General features: G+C 47.7%; 1 protein-coding gene across 1 annotated transcript in view; it reads right to left on the bottom strand.

The window, feature by feature from the left end:
• Positions 1-24,002, bottom strand: part of SOX30 (SRY-box transcription factor 30) — a 698,329-nt gene that overhangs the window by 70,718 nt on the left and 603,609 nt on the right. The window contains exon 4 of the mRNA XM_069652843.1: positions 13,502-13,988. Within this exon, the coding sequence (XP_069508944.1) occupies positions 13,502-13,988 (487 nt within the window). The remainder of the gene's footprint in view (positions 1-13,501; positions 13,989-24,002) is intronic.

Genomic DNA, 24,002 nt, shown 5'->3' with positions numbered 1-24,002 from the left:
CTTCTCCTGCAAGATTCTCCTTATTTACATACTCCCACCACCGTCACCAAACCCAAGCCAACCTTCGGTCAAGATCTCTCTGACCTTTCAACTTATACAATCCTCACCTGCTCCATTTAGTAATCATTGGTGATTTCAGTTTCTGAGTTGTGTGGCTATTTTCCAGGAACCAAATATTTCCTATGCTCTCTTTCTAATGATGGTCCCACTCAATGAGTTCAAGGCCCGACCTACTCTTCTGGTTGTACCATGTTGATGGCATAGAAAGCCTTGAAACATCCAACTCTGCCCGCAGGGACTGCAATGAGCCATTTTCCAGGTGCCAGAAGGGGCAGGCTACAAAGACCTTGCTGATTCAGAACCTGACTGCCTGGGTAAGAGAAAGCCTGCAGCTTATTCATGGGTCGTGCCAGTCATTCAGTGTTTGGGCCGATAGTTGCACTTTGCCAATTTTTCAAAATTCTAATTGTTAATGCGTGATTCAATAATTTTGAGGCAAAACTAAATTGCAAGTCTGTACTGCTTTAACAATAAGAAGCAAACAGCTTTCCGGTGATTTTGCCACAAGACAATAAATGTGCTCATAGGTGTAAAATCTGCAACTTTGCAATTTTTCAAAATTTAATTTTTATTACTGATTCAATATTTTGGGACGGGTGAAATAAGATATTTTTTTCGAGTTTTCACAACATATATTGTGGTTTTCCATGGTTATACCAATAATCACCACCATGATGTATATTTCTTTTAGGTGATTCTTTCAAAAAACCATGTGCTAGTGAAACACTGATTTTATCATGATATCGAGGTTCGGCACAGAACAAAACATCAGCCTGTACTTCCCCTCATATTTCTTTGGCCAGTATGATTGGATCCACCAAAGCACAGAGGACGGAAAAGAATAATCCTTGTAGGGGATTTAAAATGCTTCACCTGTCATTTTTATAATACATTGCTTTGGATTGCTTTTAGGTTTTTCTTAGTGAACTGCCTTTAGAAGCCATGGACCTTTGACAGAGTTCTTCAACCCATGCCAATGAATGAGTTTTGCAGAGGTTGGTATTACCACAACTGTTCCATGGCTCACCAATCCTGACAGCAGCACTATTTTAAGTATGATTTTAAGTGTTACTGTGCCACAATGGCTACACAAACAGTGTTGATTGGTTGTAGGTTGGGTTAACATTTTAGAATTAATAAAAGAGTACCATGCTGGGACGCTATTTAAGTACTCTATTGCTAATATTGGGAATTGTATATTAAGCATACTCATTTCAATGCTCATATATTATCTCTTCAAGGCAACATGTATGCATAAAAGCTAGAGAAGAGTGAAAGCATTCTTAAAATGTTTCTATGTACGATTATAAATTACACTGTATTGCCAGTGTAAATACTTGTTGGGTTGGTGATCAAACAGTGTAGGGAAGAAGCTGGTAGCAGTTAATGCTTGTCATAATCGAGGGTTAATGTGGAGGTAGACCCTCAATGATATCGTAATATATATAATAAGCCTGTGAGGTGCTCTGCGGAAGTGGTTGGTGTCTCGTGTACCAAGCACAGAGATCCAACTCTCTCCAGAGCCTTTAGTCGGGTACAGCACTATTCTCTGTGACAAAACCCGCCATTAGACTGCCTTTGGGGAAGAGGTTAGGCTCTGGCATGCAGGGTATGATTACAATCATGTCACATGATAAGTGTTTAAGCTGCATTTTTAGCCAACCTTACCATAAAGAAAGTAAAGAAAAAGCAAACGACTGGCAGCCTTAACAATCAAATAAACTAAGGCCCTGCCTCTTGACAGGCAAACAGAGTACAGGCTCCCATCATGCAATACCCTGGTATTTGAATTCGTTTTGTAGAGAAACATGAGAGAGAAATAATCACTGATACATTCATTTTTCTTTCACCGGCCTACCAAAAATGTCCTGGTTGGGGAGGGGAGATAGGAGGGTTGTTTGTGAATTGAATGGATGAACAAATTAGTTTACAAGTAACTCTTCTTTATCCTGGGATCTTCATTGAGGAAGAGTCAGTGCTGAAAAGGGAAAGGAAGAAACGAATTCAATATACTCAAGAAACAAGGGCCAGGGATTCCAAGATGGCCGCCGGAGCGAGAAGACGCGAGTGAGTCTCGCTCCCGCCGGGCCACTCATTAGCACCTTAGAAGCTGCGAGCCGGAGGGCGGCTGTACCCCACAAACAGCTCCGGGTACGGCTCCTGTCACGGGCTCCAGGAGGTGGTCACATCGGCCCCCTACAGCGCCGAAGAACGGCGCTCCCCCTCCCCCATCGGGACAAGGAGCGGCCCGCGCACCAAGAACCACCATCACAGGCCCCCCAGAAGACGCGAGGCGGAGGCCATCGGCGGGGGAGGCGAGGATCGGCGAGGCCCCTCGGAACGGGGCCCCAGCATTGCGGCGCCCGGGGGTCGGGCAAACATCCGGCAGCCCCGAAGAACGGGCTCGGCGACCCTCGGCAGCAGCGGACCCCACGGGAAGAGCGGGACGGAGCCGGGCGCGGCGCAGATCTCCCACAACCGCCCCGGTACGTCGGAACCCAGCGGCGGTCCCCAGTCCGGTGGACCACAAGGTGAGGACCCCCCCGGGTGCACCCCGCGCCCCCCTGGGGCCCCGTGAATCTGGAGGGCCCCCCCCTCGCGCCGGCGGCGAAACCGCACGAGGGCCCACCAGGCCGAAGCGGGAGAGGGATCATCCCCCCCCCCCACCCCACAGCTGAGAGATAAGTGGAGGTGGCCACAAACCGGAGCACTGTAGACAGACCCACCCAGGGTAACAGAGAGCGGCGCAATCTCCGAGGGCTGCACTAACCGGAGCCCCAACTCTGCAGCACACGTGGGGTCTTTACAACAGGCGCCACACCTAAGTGGACTATATGCCCCCCTTCCCCCCCTAGTAGTCACCCCCTACAACGATAATCAACCCAAGAAGGGACACGAAATCAGCAGGACGCGCCAAGGCCCACCTAACAAGAGGCTTTCCCCCGGCCAGAGAAATAGGAGAGGGGACGGGCCCGTCCGGAGGGACTCCAAGACAAGACCATTTAAAGGAAGACATGTCTAAAGCGAAGGGGAGAGGGGGGGGATCCCTACAGACACAGCAGCCCCCCAAACAAGACTCCAACCTGATACAAATGTGGGCAGGGGACACCCCAGTGTCGACCAGGAGCAGGATACAGGAGGACTCTTCTCAACAGGCCGCGAACTCGTCCGAGACGCGGGACTTGGCCCCCGGCGCCCAACCTCCGACAAAAGACGATATGCACTCCTGGTTTAAAGAACTACAAGATAAATTAATGTCAACGGTCCAAGACCAGTTTGCAGCTATTAAACAGGATATGCAACAGGCAATTCAAGGAGTTCAACATGACATTGTCAACCTGGAGGAAAGGACTGACACCCTAGAAAAGATAGTGCAAAACGCAGAAGAGGAGGCCCTTCAGCGCGCCGAAACACAAGAACACCTGGTGCGCCTGACACATAACCTAGAAATTCAGTGCGAAGACCTCGAGAATAGGTCCCGCAGATCGAATATACACATCAAAAATATGCCAGAATCGGTCCTGGACGGGGACCTAAAGAAAGCTGTTCAGGAGGTTTTCGGGGATATCATCGAAGCTCAGGACCCGGAGACTGTGGGGATCGATCGCATACATCGAGTAGGCCCGAGACGCACGGGGGCACCGGGAGAGAGACCCAGAGACGTCCTGGCGGCTTTGTCCTCCTATCCACAAAAAGAGCTTATTCTACGAAGAGCAAGGCAGCTGGATCAAATCAGGATGAATGGGGCAGACATTCAGCTGTTTCAGGACTTATCAGCCGTTACACTCCTAAAAAGAAGAGAGATGGCCCCTCTCACGAGGGAACTGGTCACAAGAGAGATAAAATATAAATGGACATTCCCTTTCGGTCTGCTGTTCGACTGGGAAGGGAAACAAAGGAGGGTGACCACCATGGAAGAGGGGCTATCCATTTTGGACATCCAGCCAAGGGAATCCTCAGCCAGAAAAGACAGGAAAATGGGGGAACCACACAACAGGCCGGGGGGATGGGAATTGGTCCGACAGAAAAGAAAACGTCGCGGAGGGGGTAGGGATGGGACTACCATAACAAATTAGTGGATGCAAAGATGAAAGCACAAAAGACCCGGGGCCCAATAACTGAAGACAGCACATGGAACGGCCCCCAATGATGGAAGTCGCAAACGACAGACTTAGTTGGCCCGGCTCGGAGCTGGAACAACCCACATAAAGATCAAGGAACAATGAGGGGTTTAGGACTCCCCAATAAGTTAACCTCGAGCCTACAGAGGGCTGGGAGCGACAGGCGGAAAGCCAGAGCTACCTTAGGTACCCGTGCCCTCCTCGGGTGTAAAGTTGCAACAAAGTTTATGGTTGGGGGAATTGTTTATTGTTGGGGAGGGGAGGGCAGATCTTCCGGAAGCGAGAAGGGGAAGCACAACTCGAGCTCTACACTGGTACAATCAGACTATTTGAAATGGGGAAGATTCGACTAGTAACATTAAATGTAAGGGGCCTGAACTCCCCGGTGAAGCGGAAAAAAGTAGAGATCATGTTAAGAAGAGAAAAGGCGGATGTGCTAATGTTCCAGGAGACCCACATTAAAGCTCAAGATAGGGGGAAAATCCGCCTGAGAGGATACGAGATAATTGCACAATCCAACGCAGCCGAAAAAAAGGCGGGAGTGCTGATCGCTGTGAAAGGAAATATAGAAGTAAAGGTGATCGACAAAACCTCAGATAAGGACGGAAGGTATGTCTTTGCCAATATCAAACTACACAACGCCCTTATGACACTGGCATCCATTTACGCCCCAAACTCGGGCCAAGATGGCTTTCTGAGGGACACAATGGGGAGGCTGGAGGGGGAAATGATAATAGGTGGAGATCTAAATATGGCCTGGCACCCCCAATCAGACCGAAGTGCGAGCGGACCCCTCCACCAGAGCGCCCCCTCTCAGCGTCTGAGGAAACAGATGGAAGGCATGGCCCTGTGGGACGCTTGGAGGGAACATAAAGGCCAAACCAAGGGTTACACCTACTTTTCACATGTTCACAACACAATGTCTAGAATAGACTACTTCTGGGTGTCAGTGGGGATCCTGGGAAAAATACAGGATTTGGAGCTGGGCCCCATTTCACTGTCGGATCATGCACCTATCTGGCTGGAACTGTCGACTCCGGGGAACGAAAGGAGATAATGGAGGTGGACACTCCCACAAGAAATACTATCCGACCCAGTGATGGGAGAATCCATAAGGGAAAAAATGGAAGAATTCTTTGAGCATAACGACACGGGGGAGGTCCCCTTGAGCACAGTATGGGAGGCGTCCAAAGCAGTAATCAGAGGCCATCTAATAGCCCTCAAAGCGACCAGGGATAAACAAATACGGCAGTGGGAATCAGAACTGGAAAAGAAGCTGTCGGATATCCGGGAAGAATTAATGTCAAGCCCCACTAGAGACCTAAAACGGACACTCAAACACACAGAGGGTCAACTCGAACATCTCCGAAGCAAACAAGCCCAGAGATCTCTCCTATACCTCAAACAGAAATACTACATCAAAGCCAACAAGGCAGACCGACTTCTCGCCCGACTGCTCTCGTCGAAGCGGAACGCAACGACCATCAAGAAAGTCAAAAATGCAAACGGGGAAACGCTAACGAGCTCCGAGGATATAGGGAACACATTCAGGGAATTCTATCAGAACCTGTACTCCACAGAGAACCCAAATGAAGCTGACCAAAACAGTTTCCTGGCATCGATCCCCTTTCAGAAAATATCAGAAGAAACCAGAGCAGACCTAGAGGCCCAGATAACCGAAACCGAAGTGAAGAAGGCGATAATGAGCCTCCCGCTCAACAAAGCACCCGGCCCGGATGGTTTCACAGCCACATTCTATAAAAAATATGTAGACATCCTCGCCCCATTCCTCACTAGACTTCTAAACACCTTCAAAGATAGTGGGAATGTCACTCCATCTATGAACGAGGCAAAAATTCTGGTTTTCTATAAACAAGGGAAGGATCCCTCCCTCCCGGGCTCATACAGACCTATAGCCCTAATTAACCTAGACTCAAAAATCTACACCAAAATCTTAGCGGCTAGGCTCTCCCCACTGCTTCCCTCCTTAATCAACCCAGATCAATCGGGTTTCATCCCGGGAAGACAGACACATGACAACACCAGAAGACTAGTCCACCTTATAGAGAAAATAAAATTCTCCCGCACCCCAGCAGTACTACTTTCTCTAGATGCAGAAAAGGCGTTCGACCGTGTAGAATGGTCAATGCTCTTTAAAACTCTGGCGCACATGGGATTTGGGAATCAATATATTAACATGATCAAAGCCAATTACTCCTCCCCCTCAGCCAGGATAGCGGTAAACGGAGAAATTACAGAGAGGGTGGAAATATCCAGGGGAACGAAACAGGGCTGCCCACTTTCGCCACTCTTGTATGCGCTATTCCTAGAACCCCTACTCATTAAAATTAGGGAAACAGATCAAATTAGAGGGATTGAAATGGCGGGGAAACAACACAAGGTTATAGCCTATGCGGATGACATGCTTTTGGCACTGGAGGACCCCACCCACTCAGCCCTAGCGGCGCTCCACCTGTTGGAGCTATTTGGGAGCATTTCTGGCTTAAGAATAAATAAAAAAAAATCAGAAATGCTTATATTGGCAGGGTGCAGCGTAACACTGGGTAGAGAGGCAGACCACATGGACATAAAGGTCGCGGAAGAGGGCATAAAATACTTGGGGATAACACTGACTCACAAGGTAGAGACGTTGTACACCAAGAACTATCCCCCACTCCCAGCCAAGATTCAAAGAGATCTAGAGAGGTGGAATCCCCTAAATATTTCCTGGTGGGGGAGAATACAGTCGATAAAAATGAACATTCTCCCTAAAGCACTGTACCACTTCCAGTCCCTACCGGTTGGGGTCCCAGACTCCTTTTTCAGAGCCCTAGCCAAGTCGGTCTCATCCTTTGTTTGGAACAGGAAACCCCCCAGAGTATCCAGAACAATCCTCACATCCAACATCAGGGAAGGTGGCCTAGCACTCCCACACTTTAAGAACTACTACCAAGCGGCCCAGCTCAGGATTCTGAGAGAATGGCTAGGAGATAATCAACGAACGATATGGGTGACACAGGACCGGGCGGTCGCCAGAACACCACTGGAAGACTTATTATGGACACCTAAGCAACACAGGCACCCGAATCTTCGCATTAGTGAGATCATGAAGACCACGCTGAATGCTTGGGATGAGCAGACACGGAGAGAGAACATTACCACGACTACGGCCCCGTTCACCCCAATCTGTAGAAACCGGCAGTTCCCCCCGGGGACTGAGCAAGGGGCTTATGGGAACTGGGAGGAAGCTGGATGCAGGAAAATAGGGGAGATGTTCGTGGACGGGGAGCTGAGATCCTTTGCCAACTGCAAATCAACTTGGAACCTCACTAATGCGGACAGGTACAAATATGAGCAGCTTAGACACTGGCTGATCACGCCTGAGATCACCCATGCGGCAACAAGAGAACTTACCGCCTTTGAAAAGTTTCTCCTCACAAACTCAGGAGACAGAAAACTAGTCTCCAATCTCTACAGGTTCATGAATACCCAGGGAGAAGACATCAAGTGGGCATACATGAAAAGATGGGAAAAAACGCTGGGGACAGCCATCACCGCACAGCAGTGGCAGTCGTTGTGGTCCGATATCCACAAACTGACCAGAGCAGTTCAAACCAAAGAAATGTGGATTAAGATCGTCACGCAATGGCACTACACCCCGGAGAGGCTAAATAGTATGTTCCCACTTACACCTAACCGCTGCTGGAGAGGCTGTACAGATGCAGGCTCGTGGAGACACATTTGGTGGGACTGCCCCAAGGTTAAACTCTTCTGGACAGGAGTAATAGCCGAACTGAAGAAGATCTTCCCAGAAGTGGACCGGTACACAGAGAAAACCTGGCTCTGTGGATTCACGGACCACAAAGTCAACACACTAACCAAGGCGCAGCGAAAATGCTTCATGAGCCTACTCATTGCGGCCTGGGCAACTATCGCACAGGGATGGAAAAATAGAGACTCACCGATGCTGTTCACCTGGCTACACAAGGTCTGGTCCCAAATGACCATGGCAAAAATCACACACAATCTCCATGGAACACATGGCTCCTTCATAAAAGAATGGGGTGGAGTGCTAGAATATCTCCAGTCAGACTACATGGCACAGTGGTGCCCGCACTCTATAAAAATCTCTGACTTATTCACCTAGTAACTAGCTGCGAGATCTTTGGATCAATGACTATGCTTCCGGAAGAGGGTGGGCGGGGGAGGTGGGATGGGGAGTTGAGGGATCGTTTACCTTTTGTATCACTTACAAAATAATAAAAACATGTTTTTTAAGAAACAAGGGCCAGACAAAACCCTTCGAAGCATATGTGAAAAACCACATAGAGAGACTTAGCCAAATAGATTCCATAAGGAGGCTTGCCCCACTTGGGTGTTAGCTCTCCCACCTGAGCCTAGGCAGTAAACCGGTGACTATATGGACAAATGTACAGTCCTGCAGTTCTTGGTAAGTAGAATATTCATCATTAATGACTACTCTTCCTCTATTATAGTGGGCTTCAGGCCAAGCTAGCAGAGGGTTGTTTGATTTCTCATAGTAAAGCTGAAAACAGGAACTATCCATCAGGAAATTGAGTGTTTGGGTACTGGGAGACCTGTGGTAATTACCCTTAGTTGGACAAAAATTGCCCGACTTCCTAGCATATAAAGACCTCTCCACCAGAATAGTACAGGGATTTGAAAGGAAGACAGGTAAGGTAACAGTCCGAATTTCAAGAAAATCAGAGATCACTTTCAGAAGGAAGGATGGGTGTGTTCTCAGAGTTTCTTTATCTTTATGGAAAACTAGGTAAACGGTCCTCGATGTGGAGGGCATGAATTTCACTCGCCCTATCGGAAGAAGTGACAGGTCTTATTAATGCCCCCTTCCAGGATAGGTGTTGCAAATCAGCTTTAAGCCTGGGCTCAAAAGGGAGCCCCATGAGCATCACTAGTGCAGTAGTCATCTCTCATGGAGGGCTTTCAAGCGGGTGGGGTAAAGCTTTTTAAGTCCCTATTTTAAATCCTTGATCACAGAAACCTTAAAAAAAGGATCCTGGCAGGGACTTTGTCAGAAGGCTACGATGACAAATATACTTTTGTAGAGAAAAATTGTCAGCCTTATTTTAATAAATAAAGACGGTAAGTCAGTCTTGTTTGATTTTGACAGGTCATCTTCTTCTTGCCCCTTTCCTAGCACCACAGGAAAAACCTATTCAACTTGAAGGCAAAGGATGACTTTGTGTAAGGCCTGCTGGCTTCTTTAAGCATTGTGTCAAACTCTCCTTCCAGGATCTTGGGGTGAAAGATGGGTGAAAATAGAGGCAGGGTGCCACCACACGCTAAGTGATGCAGGGTCATGGAGGAAGTATGATGATGATTCCATAGCTCACCCATCACCACCCAGTCACATTTCAGGGGTGTGTCCACAAAAGAAAATCTGTGATGCTCTCACTTTAAGAGAACATCCAGCCACAAAGGTATCTGCAAAATATCCCCCCTTCCATTGGTCATGGTAAGCCATGTTCACAATTACAATTAAACCCTTCCCGACATGCTCGCATGGCAGGCAGAATGTACAATGGATCCCTATAAGGGTCCACCTGCTTTAGGGATCTCCAGCATTTGCTCTGGCATTAAAAATGCATTCCGGCGCAAATGCTGCAGCATTTGTATGGTGGAGAGGAAGGGAGGCGGCAGAAACACAAGTTGCATTCCGCTCCTTCTCTCCGCCATGCAAATGATTGAAAATGAGTTGTGCCATGAATGAAAGGTGTTAAAGCCTTACTCAAGGCTTTTACACCTTCCATTTAGGTTATGGATCATTAGTACCCAGCGAGGGGGTTGTGGCAGCTTCCCAGCCAATGCAGAGGCTCGGAACGGGGGCATTACCAGATGGTAATCCTGCCACCACAAGCCTCATCATAGCAGGAGGCCGCCATCTTCCCCGCCGGTTATTGAGCTAAGTGCCCTTCCCCTACCCCTGTAACCCTGCCCCTCTTTTCCTCAGATTTCCAGCCCCACTTACCTCCTCCTTTTTACAGGAGTGGACACATTGAGGACACTGGCCTTAAGTAATTTCCTAGCCCGGTACTGACCCTGCCCTTCAGAGTTTATTGCTTAAGTATACACCTTAATCTCTGCAAACCCTGCAACAGGCACTCCGCACTCCCTAATACATGCTTAATCTTGTTGGAGGTAGGTGTCACCTGAGGAGGAGCTTAATACCACAGAGCTAAAAAATGATTGCATATGGAGGTTCTTTGTCTCTGTTCACACATCTGTTGCCAGAGAGCATGAGAGCTTTCTATCTCAATGTCTATCTGCCATTGAGATCAGGTGCTTGACATAGCCTTTGTTTTAACGTCTAGAATCACCCCTTCTAGGGCCAGCATTAATCCTCTATTCCCAAAATGAACAGGGTCAAGGGTCTAGCTATTGCATTCCTCCATTTTGCTTGTGAAAATACCCCTTTCAGCGTCAGATAATGAAACACTGGCAGTCACACAATTCCCAAAGCGTTTTCTAATTCCAAAATATGAATACATTGCCCCTGTCTCCAAAGCTGGCCCACCCACTGTAAGCCCCCCTCAAACCACTTCTGAATGCATACGGTCTCTGGAATATCTTCTAGGAGCACAAACTAGAATTTAGAACACACTTCCCTTTGCTTTAAGAACTAACTTTTATAAAGCCCTCATTTGTTTTCTTTGCACCTGTTTTGCTAGCAACTCTGGGTAGTTATTTCATTTAATTTTATTCTGTTCTGTAGTGCTCCCATGCACTCATGGTTTGAGTGCTTTATACAAATACATAAAACAAATGTAGAAGGTAGTGGTAATGGTGTGGTGGCTGAATAAATGCACCACTCTGAACAAGTTGTGTTAGTATGAGGTAATGAAATATCACTTCGACGTGAAGGATCTTTGGAAGGACTTAGAGCATGTCTCTGCTTCGAACCTCCCGAAAAAAATAGTTTTTTCAAAGCCCCCTTCCCCATGTCTTCAGAGCTAGATGTTTCTAAAGGCTTGTAAATCGGCTCTGTAAGCAGCTACATACCTGTTTTGTGCACTGGTGTACATTTTCTTGCACTTTCCATTGTCAACAAAGAACAACTCGGCACCAACACCTTTCTTTTTAAGGGCACACTAGACCTGCTTAATGCCAAATGGCACACTGCCAAAATAAATCTTAACATTGAGTCATGCTCCATGGTGAGTAAGTCACTAGCGAAGCCCTCAACCTCAGAGAAAACGTTGACATTGCGCGGTGCCTGCAGTGTCAATAATGATGATGATGATGCTGTCTTGCAGGATGATTTGTGGGGTGTCGAAAATGGGTCTAGAAACTGAGAATTGTTCCAATGTGTTCTGAGCAGAAGGAGTTTATTAGATTCCAGATAGTCCTGGATCTGCAAATAAGCAGCTCGGTCCAGAATTTTAAGCAAAAAAGGAACTGTGCTGATGGGCCTGTAATTAGTGGGTATACTCGGGTCTAAGGACGGTTTTTTGAGAAGGGGGATAACCCATGCGTCCTTGAGGTTATCAGGGACGATGCCTGTGCTGAATAAAGTGTTTATTAGGGCAGTGATGAACGGAGCTAGTTCATGGGTAGCCTCCTTAATGATGGAAGCTGGGCATGTGTCACCCTGGCAATTGGAAGATTTAAGTTTGCTGATGATGTTTTCTACCTCTGAGATAGGTAGTGGTGAAAAGCTCAAGGGTTTATGGGTGTCTAGGATATGGGTGTTTTTTCCAAAGGGAGAATTAGGCTGTGAGTCAGTCTGAAAGCTGCTTTTTTTTGCATTGGTTTTGGATTGGAGTGTTGAGATTTTGTCGAGGAGCACTTTTTGTATATTAGCACACCATGTACTGTCTTTGCTACAGGTGTCAGGAGGCATGGTTGGAGATTCAAGTTCTTTAAGTATATTAAAAAGCTCTTTGGTATTGGATTCCGCTTGCAGAATACGCTTGTTATAGGTATCTTTTTTAGCTTGGAAGATTGCCTCTTTACACTTAAGGGATGCTATAATGAGGCTATCCTTGTTGGCATCAGAGGTGTGACTTTTTCAGCGGGCTTCAGAATTTCTATTTTCTTTGCGTAGCACTCTCAATTGTGGAGTGAACCACCAATTGAGGTGTGCACAAGGTTTAGGTTTCCGCGATTTAATTGGGGCAATGTGGTTCATCGCTTTGAGCATGGTATTATTGAAAGTATCCACTAGAACTGTAGGGTCCGTGCATGACAGTGAGGTATTGTTTAATATAGAAAGAATGAGGGGGAGCAGTTTCTCCCTTGTTATGCCTCTTTTGTTTCTTGTATAAATTGAATGTTCGATGTCCTGTCTAGAGCATGGTCGTTGAAGGTGATCGTGTGATGGTCAGACCAAGCACAGGGTGAGTTTGCCACTAGGTTGATACTGCAGTTCAGATCAACCAGCCAATGGAGAAGAAGTTGCTCAAAATAAAAGATTTTAGGGCAGATATTCATTTAATTATTATTACGCACATTTTATGGCTATTTCCTTTTCACATGTGTACACTTACAGTGAAAACAGAAAACAGAGGATACCCCCCTGGACTTTAAAAGACTTCATTAGAGGATACTTATAAACTGACTTTTTCACGATCCTGCCCTGAGGGTGATAAATCCTACTGAAGGGTGTGGCTCTTTAGATGGTCTCTCTGCTGCAGAACCAAGAGCATGGCATGAGGTCATAGAGCCGTCAACCTCTAGGTGGCTGGGGGTTATAACTCAGCTCAGGGCTGTCTTGCAACGAATCTGAGACCAGTTGGTGACCTTAGTTCATAGGCTTGTGGTGAGGTTTCTTATAAACTACAATCATGAACCCAATTCTTGTTAACTGTTACTGTTGTTGGCAAAGAAAACGTGAGAACAATGTTCCTGACAATGGCTGTCTGTAGTTCTTTCAAGCCAGCAGAATTCATTACATTTCAGGCTAACGCTCACATTCAGAAAAGCATTACAGAGGCCTTTACCTCCTGAATGGCTGATGCACGAGTTCACAACCTCAGGTGCTCATACATGCAAACACTCTTTGACGCAGCCAACTGCAATGTTTTATATGATTTTGCTGCTATGAGCCATGGCCACCTGATAGCTTCAACAAATATCTCAGTCTTTTTTACATCATACATCTTTGCAGTGGGGCCTGTGGCGGAACCAAAGACCCAACTGGTGGGAAAGAGCATGTTTTTTGCAACAGGGACTTTTGGTAGTGCACTTGTGATCTTGAGCTACAACGGGAAATCTGATAAAAACGTTAAGCTAGTTTACAAAATCAGTTTATGAAGTATAAGCATATTTCTGGCACTGACCTTGATGGGAAGTAGTGAGGTCCTGGTAAGAAGTACGGGTGGTGAAATGAGAAACGAGGAGGACCACCAAACAGGCTTGCCGGATGACTTAGGGGTGCTGGCTGGTACACATGGGGGTGTGGAATGGGAGCCGCTCGAGAACATGTAGACGCTCCAGTATACTCCTTGGAAGGGTGGACATCGGAAGCAGCGAACCTCGGATGCACAGAGCTGTCCGCACTGGTGTTCCTGACAGAGTTCTCCACTGAAACTGAGACTGTTCGCTCCATGGGTCGCACCGGGGCCGAGCAGGACACTGGAAGATTGTGGAGTGGCTCTGTCTGAGTGGGGAGCACAGAATGTTGAGGGGTGATTTGGGGGCGAAGTGGTAAGCTTGGGGCCTGCGCTGATATCTGGCTAGAGTTCCCAGTGCTTGGCTGGAAAAGAGTAATTGGAGCAGTACGCTGAAGAGAGGGGGCTGGCATCTGCAGAGGAGGCGGGGCTTCACCTTGAAAAAGGAGAGATAGGCAAATGTCAATCACATACACCTAGAAATATATCATAATTGGACCATTGTTCGTTTCATACTTTTAAATGCATCTTTTTACCGCTCATTCTCTGAACTACTTACTGCCACTTGCCCCTTCTTAATCCCACTTGTCCTCTCTCCCTGTTCACCTTCTCCCCTCACCTTGCCCTTATATTCCCCACTCACTCTCAGTCTGCGGTTTGTATGGATGTAATCCGCTAAAATGATTTGGCCAAAATAAGCCCATATGCCCTGAAGAAGCGACAAAGCAAAACAAATGTTGTATCTGAATCAGGGGGAAAAGCTGCTATTCGTGTATATAGCTTTAAAGCATCACATATTTAAGCTTTACCATCAACATGCCTTATTACTTTTTGGTGAAGAGTATCAATTTCATCAATTCGCCTTTATACAAAACACTAATTGAAGATTTGCAGCAGTCAATTCACATCGATAAAAGGGCCGCAAGCCCTAGCTATTCCAACAAGCCCACCGTTTCAACACCAAAGGGGGACCTAACTGAAATAGTCAATGCTGCTAACATTATGTCAAAAACCTTCCTCAGAGAAGTCTTGATTCTAACGTTATTCAAATAATGGAATATTCATATGAGGAAGTATGAACATGTCCGAAGAGATTCACGTAAAGTCTGAAGATGTTTATGAGACCCCAGGCCCTTAGAATTGCCCTCAAATTGACACAAATATCCCTGCAATCCTCAAGGGATGTTTGGGGCAACTGGAGTAATTTGAGGTGGAAAAGCGACACTCAGGGCACTTTGCAGGTCCCATAGCAGAACAATAACCTAGAATATTTACAGGTCTACTGCAGACATCTGTGCGCAACCCATAGTTTGATTTATTTAAATTTATAAAGTGCACAAACGGCCCTTAGGCATCGTGGCCCTGTTACAGTAGGCTTACTTATTTCGAGGTGGGTACAGGTTAAAAACAATGACATTTTTCCGCCCGGTCTCGAACGAGGGACAGTTCGCAGGCTGCAAGCTCAAAGTATTTCTTTCACCCTCTGCAAGTCGATGTAATGAGCACCAAAGAGAACGTCGTTCTGATGGAAGCACTTGAAAAGGAACCAACCGAATGCAAAACATGGATGTGCGTGTGTGTGTGTTTTGTGATCCCTCTGCATAATCAGATTCGAATCCCTTGTGGCTGGTACAGAGCTCCCGAACTAAGGCTTCTCTGAGCCCCCCCACAATCTTTCATTGTGCCTGGATATTTTGCAGCTGAAGAAACTAAGCGCAATCTGCTGAAGTTAATGGTGTAAGGAAAGCAAACTTGTTTGCTATGGCAGCCTTTATTGCAGATCTCCACTGCGCCCATGTGCGGACGGAGATGATAACCAAGGGTTCACCGTATGGATGCGGTGAAAGGCACCAAAATCTGGCCAGATCCCCAGGTTGTAGTGCCTATCGTAGTGATAAATATTACAACCAGGTCTCTGTACCCACGCAGTACATCTCTGATTCATCGTCATGCGGAGATGAATCCAAACTGGAGGAAATAGTATTGCCATGCCGACATACAGCCATCACAATGAGGCAGTGAGTGGTGGAACACCACGTGTTATTGCAGCAAAAAACAATTCCAGCCTGTAGATCCCATACTTGTCAGAACTGGGAGAACGTCAGATGTTGCCGAGATGGGAAATAGCAGTGAATAATACACCAAAAAACAATTCTATTTATTGTGTTAAGACAAATTCCACTGCCTGTCTTGGAGGTGCAAGCAGAGGTTCAGGAGGTTTAGGAGTTTTTCTAGTTCCAGTTGGCAGAAGCTTGTATGTGGAGTTAGCTTGGGGTTAATAGGGGGTTTTAATGTGTTGTTTCATTGGTTTGGGCCTTAACTAATTCATCTACAGAAGGAAGATTCCCCAAGCCATCATGGCTGCTACTGACCAAGATGCAGATTGGTCAAGAAAAACAGGGCACCTGATTGGAGGACAATTGGAACTCGGATTCTGAATAGACCGTTGCAACTGCCTTTCATTGTCCTACTTAAAGCAGGAAGGTCCTGTTGAAAGAAGCTCTGAACTTTGAGGCCTTATGAAGAGCAACCAGCATAATAATCCGGTTTTGGGAAAATCTACAAGAAGTACTGCGTGGGACAAGACAACTAAAGTTATTGGTGGGAGCGTTGAAAGAAAGACTGTGAAATGTATAATATGCCATTTTAATTGATAAGGTTAGTTTAGGTATTTAGTTTGAAACTGATGTAATGAACGTCAAAGGAAGTGATCTCCTATGCACTCCATTACTGAAATCAGCTGCTCAGTATGAACTGAGGAGCACAAGTAAAAACAAAGACTCATGGTCTTACTGTTGGTTCAGCAGCTCAGCCAGGGGATGCACCGAGCAAAGGGAGGCCTTGGTGGACTCTACCGGAGCCGTATCACCCAGCAGGCCACGGGAGGACACTGCTTCCTCCCTCTCCCCACTTGTTGTGCGAGCAGATGGGGAACACTGTCATGTCCTCTGTCATGTCCAATCGCTCAACTGCTATTTTTCCCAGTACTCACATGTACTCCAAACGGCAGCGACAGCATCAGGGGCACAGCCGCAGAGGTTTCCCGGCTGGTGGACCAGTGTCCTTATGCCCCTTTCCACGCTGGCGGTTGCCATGCCGACTCCTTCACGCTCCGTGGCGAAACAAGGGCGTAGGGAAACCCACGCGTCACATGCCCGGAAGACACCCGCAACACCAACACCAATCTCTGTCTGCGTTGCATTCCATGTGACACATAGCTGCGGTCGCGTGACCGCGTCACATGACCATGCTCGTCTTGAAAAAGGGCGAGCAAACGTGGAAACATTGCTTCACAGCTTCTTCACGGAGAACTGCTTGGCGTTTGGATTATTCTTGTTATTCACGTACTCCCTTGATCACGCAACGTTTGCTTGGACTGTCTTTGGATTTCCCTACCTGGATTTTGTGGTGCTCTCTGATCATCTGGACTTTTGACCACTGGCTTGGATATTGGACTTGATACTTGGATTTCCCTGTCTACACTTCTATCTTTTGGCTCCTGACCCCGGATTGTGTTTTGGATTGATCACGGATTACGTTCTTGTTCCATACCTAACTCAGGTATCTCCCAGAGTGCCACCAGAACACATCAGCCTGCTGCTGCTGTCAACATACTACCTGCCTACGCCTACAACTTCCACTTGCCCACTATAGGTAAGCCGCTGTTACATTGTCACTACTGTCCTTCCCATTGTTGTCCATTATCATTGCTTAAACATAACCCTTCATTGCCTTACAGTGGTCAGGGGGTTCTTACGGCATTCCCGGTTCCAGGCTGACGACACTCTACACCTGTGACCTCAAAGATTGCTTGAGTAGTGTTTTTTACTCTTACTCGTGCGGTACTTGTGAACAGAGGTATCATTTATCTACACGACCATCAAGTCAGAACAGACTGTGAAGACTTTTGGTCGTCCAGATAATGGATACCTCAGCCGGGGACCCTGTGACTGCTCTAATGCAAGCAGTTACAACACTCAGGACTGACATGGCCACCGCCACCACTGCACTCAGTACTGACATGGTCGCCTCCACAACTGCTATACATCACCGCCTTGACACCCTACAAAGCTCCCATCACCCTCTGCCTGCAGATTCCGAATTTGGGGATCCTTCCCCGTCACAGAACCCGACTCCTGCCATGCCACCCCCTACATCAGCTGTCCCTGTGGTTATTCCAACACCATTTCCTCTTGCAGCCCCCGAAAGATATCAGGGAGATCCCAGAAAGTATCACACTTTTCTAAACCAATGTAAACTCCACTTTTTGTGCCGACCTCAGGCATTCCTTGACTCAGTAACTAAGGCTGCATTTTTGCTTTCCCACTTATCAGGTGTGGCAGCCACTTGGGCTAACCCTCTGTTAGAGAGTGGTCACCCTGCCCTTTACGATTTTGATCTATTAGTCAGTGAAATGCCCAAGGTTTTCGATACTAGGTACAAGGCGCAGTCTCGGGACATGGAATTGTTGGACCTCACCCAGGGCAGACAGTCCCTCATAGAATACATTACTCGGTTTAACCAGCTCTCCGCTGAAACCTCCTGGCCCGAAAACAAAAAGGCAGTAGTGTTTTATCGGGGTCTGTGTAACGCCATGAAAGATGCATTGTCAGTTGTACCGTCTCTTCCATCAGTCTATGCTGACCTGGTTGACTTGGTCTTACAGTTGGACGCGAGACGGACCGAACGCAGGGCGGAAACAGGTCTGTCACACCTTCCACCAACACCCACATCTGATCCTACTTGTGAACCCATGCAGATAGGTGGGATACGCAGTCCCATTACCCAGGCTGAACGAGAACATAGGAGAACAGACAATGCCTGTTTCTACTGTGGTCTCAATGGTCATTTCGTTAAGGAGTGTCCCCACTGCCCAAAAAATAAGACTCTGGGTTTTCAGAAGACTCGCCCTTGAGATCAGGGGTCGGGGCGAGTCCTTCACAAAATCCCTCTGACCTTGCCTTTGGTCCTGTCCGACCCGTGATGGTCCAGGCCTCATTGAATCCCACCACAGGCAACACGCATCCAGTGCACATCGTGATCGATTCAGGGGCTACAGGATGCTTCATAGACATCGCACTAGCCAACTCGCTAAATCTACCATTGATATCCAAAAGACATCCAGAGCCGGTTCAGGCGGTTGATGGGACGTCTCTTGCTTCAGGTCCGATTATGCAACAAACAGCCACGCTGGAGGTTGTAATCCAAGAAATCCACAAGGAAACTCAGTCTTTTGATCTCATTGCTACTCCTCAGTTTGGGATCATCCTAGGCATTCCATGGTTAAAGAAGCACAACCCTTTAATCAACTGGGGCACAGGCCAAGTTTTCTTTGAGTCTGAGATATGCCAACACTATTGTCTAATAGAACCCCCTTCGACCTCCAACCCGGCGAATGCTCTCGGGGCAGTAGCTTCTTTGGTCCTCGAGGATGATTCCATGTCTTTGGGCCCGCATGTGGTAGGAGCGGTCATGGCAGGAATCCCCTCTATGTACCATGGCTTTCAAGCTGTGTTCGACAAGGGTTCCGCGGAAGGCCTTCCTCCACATAGACCATACGACTGCCCCATTGATCTGGTCCCCGAGGCTCTGGTTCCAAAAGGCAGGATTTACTCTTTAACACAGGCAGAAGAACAAGCCCTACAGGAATATATCCAGCAGTGCTTTATGCTTGGGCCACATCTGCCCCTCGACTTCGCCAGCAGCGAGTCCGATCTTCGTCCCGAAGAAGGAGGGGGATCTCCGTCCCTGTGTGGACTACAGGCGGTTGAACTCCATCACTGTAAAAAAACGTTATCCCATCCCTCTCATATCTACGCTGCTAGATAAACTCACTCATGCTTCTGTTTACACTAAACTGGACCTTCGGGGGGCGTATAATCTGATTCGCATGCGTAGTGGGGATGAGTGGAAGACGGCCTTTTGCTCCCAACAGGGATTGTTTGAATATACAGTGATGCCATTTGGCCTCTGCAACGCTCCAGCCACGTTTCAACGTTTCATGGATGATATTTTCAGTGACATCTTGAACGTCTATGTAGTGGTCTACTTAGACGACATATTAATATTTTCTTCTTCCCTGGAGGAACATATTATACATGTCAGGGAAGTGCTGTCCCGACTCCAAAAAAACACATTGTTTGCCAAACCTGAAAAATGTCTTTTCCACACCAGTCAGGTCAAGTTCTTGGGGTTTCACATATCACCTGGGGGTCTGTCCATGAATAAATCCAAAGTCCGAGCGATCAGTGTTTGGCCGGTTCCAGCGAACTTGAAACAATTGCAAACATTTTTGGGCTTCGTCAATTTTTACCGGCGATTCATTGCTGGTTTCTCTTCTATTGTTGCCCCTCTCACTGCCCTGACTAGTCCTCTAGTCCCTTATTCCTGGTCCGCAGAACAACAAACTGCTTTCGATTCCCTTAAGCCATGTTCACTACAGCACCTGTGCTTCAACATCCTGATCCAGAGCTCCCTTTTGTCTTGGAAGCAGATGCTTCTTCGTACGCATTGGGTGCTGTACTCTCACAACCTTGTCCTACTACAGGCCGACTACACCCCGTGGCATACCATTCACGGAAGTTCACGTCAACCAAACTGCACTATACAGTCACAGAGAAGGAGCTTTTAGCCATCAAAGATGCTTTACAGATCTGGAGGCACCACCTTCTGGGCGTGAAACATCAAACTGTGGTGTTCTCGGATCACAAAAACCTACAAGATCTTGCCTCCCTCAAATGCACAAACAGTCGTCAAGTGCGTTGGCATCTTTTCTTTGCTGCATTTGATTTCGTGATTAAACATAGATCTGGAGTGGTTCACGGGAAGGCAGATGCCCTGTTTCACTCCCCTGGGGGGGAGGCCCTCCTGTCTTTTCCTGATACCCTACTAGGAAAGGGGCATGTTGTTTGCACCTGTACACTATCGCGTTCCATGTTGTCCGCCATACGTCAATGGGCCTCTCAATATCCGCTCTTGGTAACAGACTGGGATCCGGTTATGCAAGATGGGCTACCTTTCGTACAAGGGAAGCTCTACTTACCCACGACTGAGACACAAAATCAGGCACTAGACTGGTCCCATGATGCTGCCATTAATGGTCATCCTGGACAACAACGTACCCTAGATCTCCTCAAACATTGGGGCTGGTGGCCAACCATGAAACGCGATGTTGAGAACTATGTCAACACCTGTTCTGTTTGTGCCCAGGGTAAATCATGTAGGGGTCGCCCTCTAGGTCTTCTTCAACCTCTTCCCATTCCCCCAAGACCATGGCATACTGTCTCAATGGATCTGATCACCGACCTACCCCGTACTCAGGGTTATGACACCATCTGGGTGGTGGTTGACTCCTATACAAAGGTGGCACGATTTATACCATGTAAAGGGATACCCTCAGCTCCAATGTTGGCCAAGCTATTTTTCAAGTCCGTGTTTTGCCTTTTTGGGTTACTATATGTCTTAGTATCCGATCGTGGTACGCAATTCACGTCCCGATTCTGGCGGGCCCTCACCAAACTGCTCGGCATTGATGCTCGATTTTCCTCTGCCTACCACCCAGAAAGCGATGGACAGACAGAAAGGGTTAACCAGGCATTAGAACAGTATCTACGCTGTCTGTCCCTCCAATTCCAAGACACCTGGCTCAATCTGTTGCATCTTGCTGAATTCGCATACAATAACACACTACACTCCTCCACTGGTTTTTCTCCCTTCTTCGCCCTATATGGTCAACATCCCCGTACCCTTCCTTTTCCGGATTTTTCTTCCTCCAACACCCCTGTGGCCACGGCTTGTGCCTGTGATCTGGTTTCAATCCATGCCCAGACGTTAGCCCATCTGCGCGAGGCACAGGCGTTCATGAAAGCAGCGGCCGACAGAAAAAGGGTGGATTCCCCTAGCTATCGGGTGGGGAATCGGGTTTGGCTTTCCTCTCGCCATTTGCATATCCCTGGTTGTCGCAAGTTGCTCCCTCGTTTTGTGGGTACTTATCGGGTTTCCGAGATCCTGGCCCTACGCCTTGCAGTTCCCTCCTCCTGGCGGATCCACCCTGTCTTCCATACTTCATTGGTCAAGCATTGTTTAGGTCCTACCCGATTGGTTGCTCCTCCTGCTCCTATATCTGTCTCCTCTCCTGATGTGTTTAAGGAATGCGCCATACTGGGTTCCCGTGTTTTCAGGGGTGGCCTGCAATACCTGGTGGACTGGGTGGGTTACGGTCCTGAGGACCGCTCTTGGGTTCCCTCCCGGGATGTCCATGCCCCTCGATTACTGGCCCGCTTTCACCGGGACCATTCTTCATGCCCACGGGGTCGTGGGCCTTTGGGGAGGGGCTCTGTCATGTCCTCTGTCATGTCCAATCGTTCACCTGCTACTGTTCCCAGTTCCCACATGCACTCCCAACGGCAGCGACAGCAGCAGCGGCACAGCCGCAGAGATTTCCCGGCTGGTGGACCAGTGTCCTTACGCACCTTTCCACGCTGGTGGTTGCCATGGCGACTCCTTCACGCTCCGCGGTGAAGCAAGGGCGTAGGGAAACCCACGCGTCACATGCCCGGAAGACGCCCGCAACAACAACACCAATCTCTATCTGCGTTGCGTTCCACATGACATGTAGCTGCGGTCGCGTGACCGCGTCACATGACCATGCTCGTATTGAAAAAGGGCGAGCAAACGCGGAAACATTGCTTCACAGCTTCTTCACGGAGAACTGCTTGGCGTTTGGATTACTCTTGTTATTCACGTACTACCTTGATCATGGAACGTTTGCTTGGACTGTCTTTGGATTTCCCTACCTGGATTTCGGCGTGCTCTCTGATCATCTGGACTTTTGACCACTGGCTTGGATATTGGACTTGATACTTGGATTTCCCTGTCTACACTTCTATCTTTTGGCTCCTGACCTCGGATTGTGTTTTGGATTGATAACGGATTACGTTCTTGTTCCATACCTAACTCAGGTGTCTCCTAGAGTGACCTCAGCCTGCTGCTGCTGTCAACATACTACCTGCCTACGCCTACAACTTCCCACTTGCCCACTATAGGTAAGCCGCTGTTACATTGTCACTACTGTCCTTCCCATTGTTGTCAATTATCATTGCTTAAACATAACCCTTCATTGCCTTACAGTGGTCAGGGGGTTCTTCCGGCGTTCCCGGTTCCAAGCTGACGACACTCTACACCTGTGGCCTCAAAGATTGCTCGAGTAGTGTTTTTTACTCTTACTCATGCGGTACTTGGGGATGGAGGTATTATTTATCTAGACGACCATCAAGTCAGAACAAACACACCCAGACAGGTTGATGCCAGGCAACAGGAAATGGGCATGGGGAGGTACCCTAAGGTGATCAAAAGTGCATGGAGGGGAATGAAGGCTTGCCCAACCGACAAAGGTGCTTTATAAGCACACCACCCGCAGGCAAACCCCCTCTGATTTCCACGACAGGCAGTGAAGGTCAAAGAATTCCCACCTGCCCACCCGATGCTAATGTGAAGAAATGTGAATTGTTTAATGTGTCTGATTGTCTAATCTACAGCAGAACCAATGCAGTGGCGGTACATGGTGCATCCAGGCTGGCAGGGCTGTCAGAATCCACATGGGACTGTGCAGTCACCAATGTTGTCAGCGGCAGAGGCTTTAACTCTGCAGGCCACGGGGCATTTGGGGGGGGTGCTGTGTGGTGGAGAGGGGAAGGAAAGGTGTAAGGTTAAACGATCCATTGTTTTGAACTACGTGTCAGTTGGCACCTGAGCCTGAATAAATGCAGTTCCTTTGATATAAATAACTTAGTCGTTAGTCTGAGGCCTATCACTTGCCATCACTGTGTATTTAGAGATCGGATCTCTGAAGTCCTGGCGGCAGCGTTTGACTTCTGTGAAGGGACGTGCTCCTGGGTAGAGTGAATGCGGAATAACGCAGAGCGCATATGATTAGGATTAACGTTCATGGCTGCGCGCATATGCAACGAGACTGGCGTTACAAGATTTTAGAGATTAAGCGCTGCAGCAAGGCAAGTCAAACCTGGACGGGATTAGTGTATTCCTCCAGCTAATGTATTGGTGTGTCTGCGCAGCATGCTGTTCTGGGTTAGCGCAAACATTTCAGGCTCTGAAGCGCAAAGTGCTGAAGTGAGGAAACGTTTTTAGAAGGACTCTAAATCCAATTCCTAAAACTTTGAACACTTTAAATTCAGTTTGGAGGTCAGTATTCAAGTAACATGAACTCCAATTGGACTTGAGGAAATAAAGGAGTTATTTTGGAATATTTATTCCAGAGGATACAAACTTTCATTTAAAGTAATCAAAAAGTAATTAAAGAACCAAGAGTTGTTCTTCAGTTAAAAGTCCACAAAGAGTTTGTTGTATTATCTGGATTTACTTCAACACCTCCCAGTTCTTCAAGGAGGTTGGACAGGCACAGGAAGTAATTTAGGGAGACAGGGGGGGGGTC

The sequence above is a fragment of the Ambystoma mexicanum genome, chromosome 3q (assembly GCF_040938575.1).
Source record: "Ambystoma mexicanum isolate Mex_15411 chromosome 3q, UKY_AmexF1_1, whole genome shotgun sequence".
Taxonomy (NCBI): domain Eukaryota; kingdom Metazoa; phylum Chordata; class Amphibia; order Caudata; family Ambystomatidae; genus Ambystoma; species Ambystoma mexicanum.
Note: the sequence above shows the minus strand (reverse complement) of the source record. Positions and strands in the feature narration are given on the sequence as shown.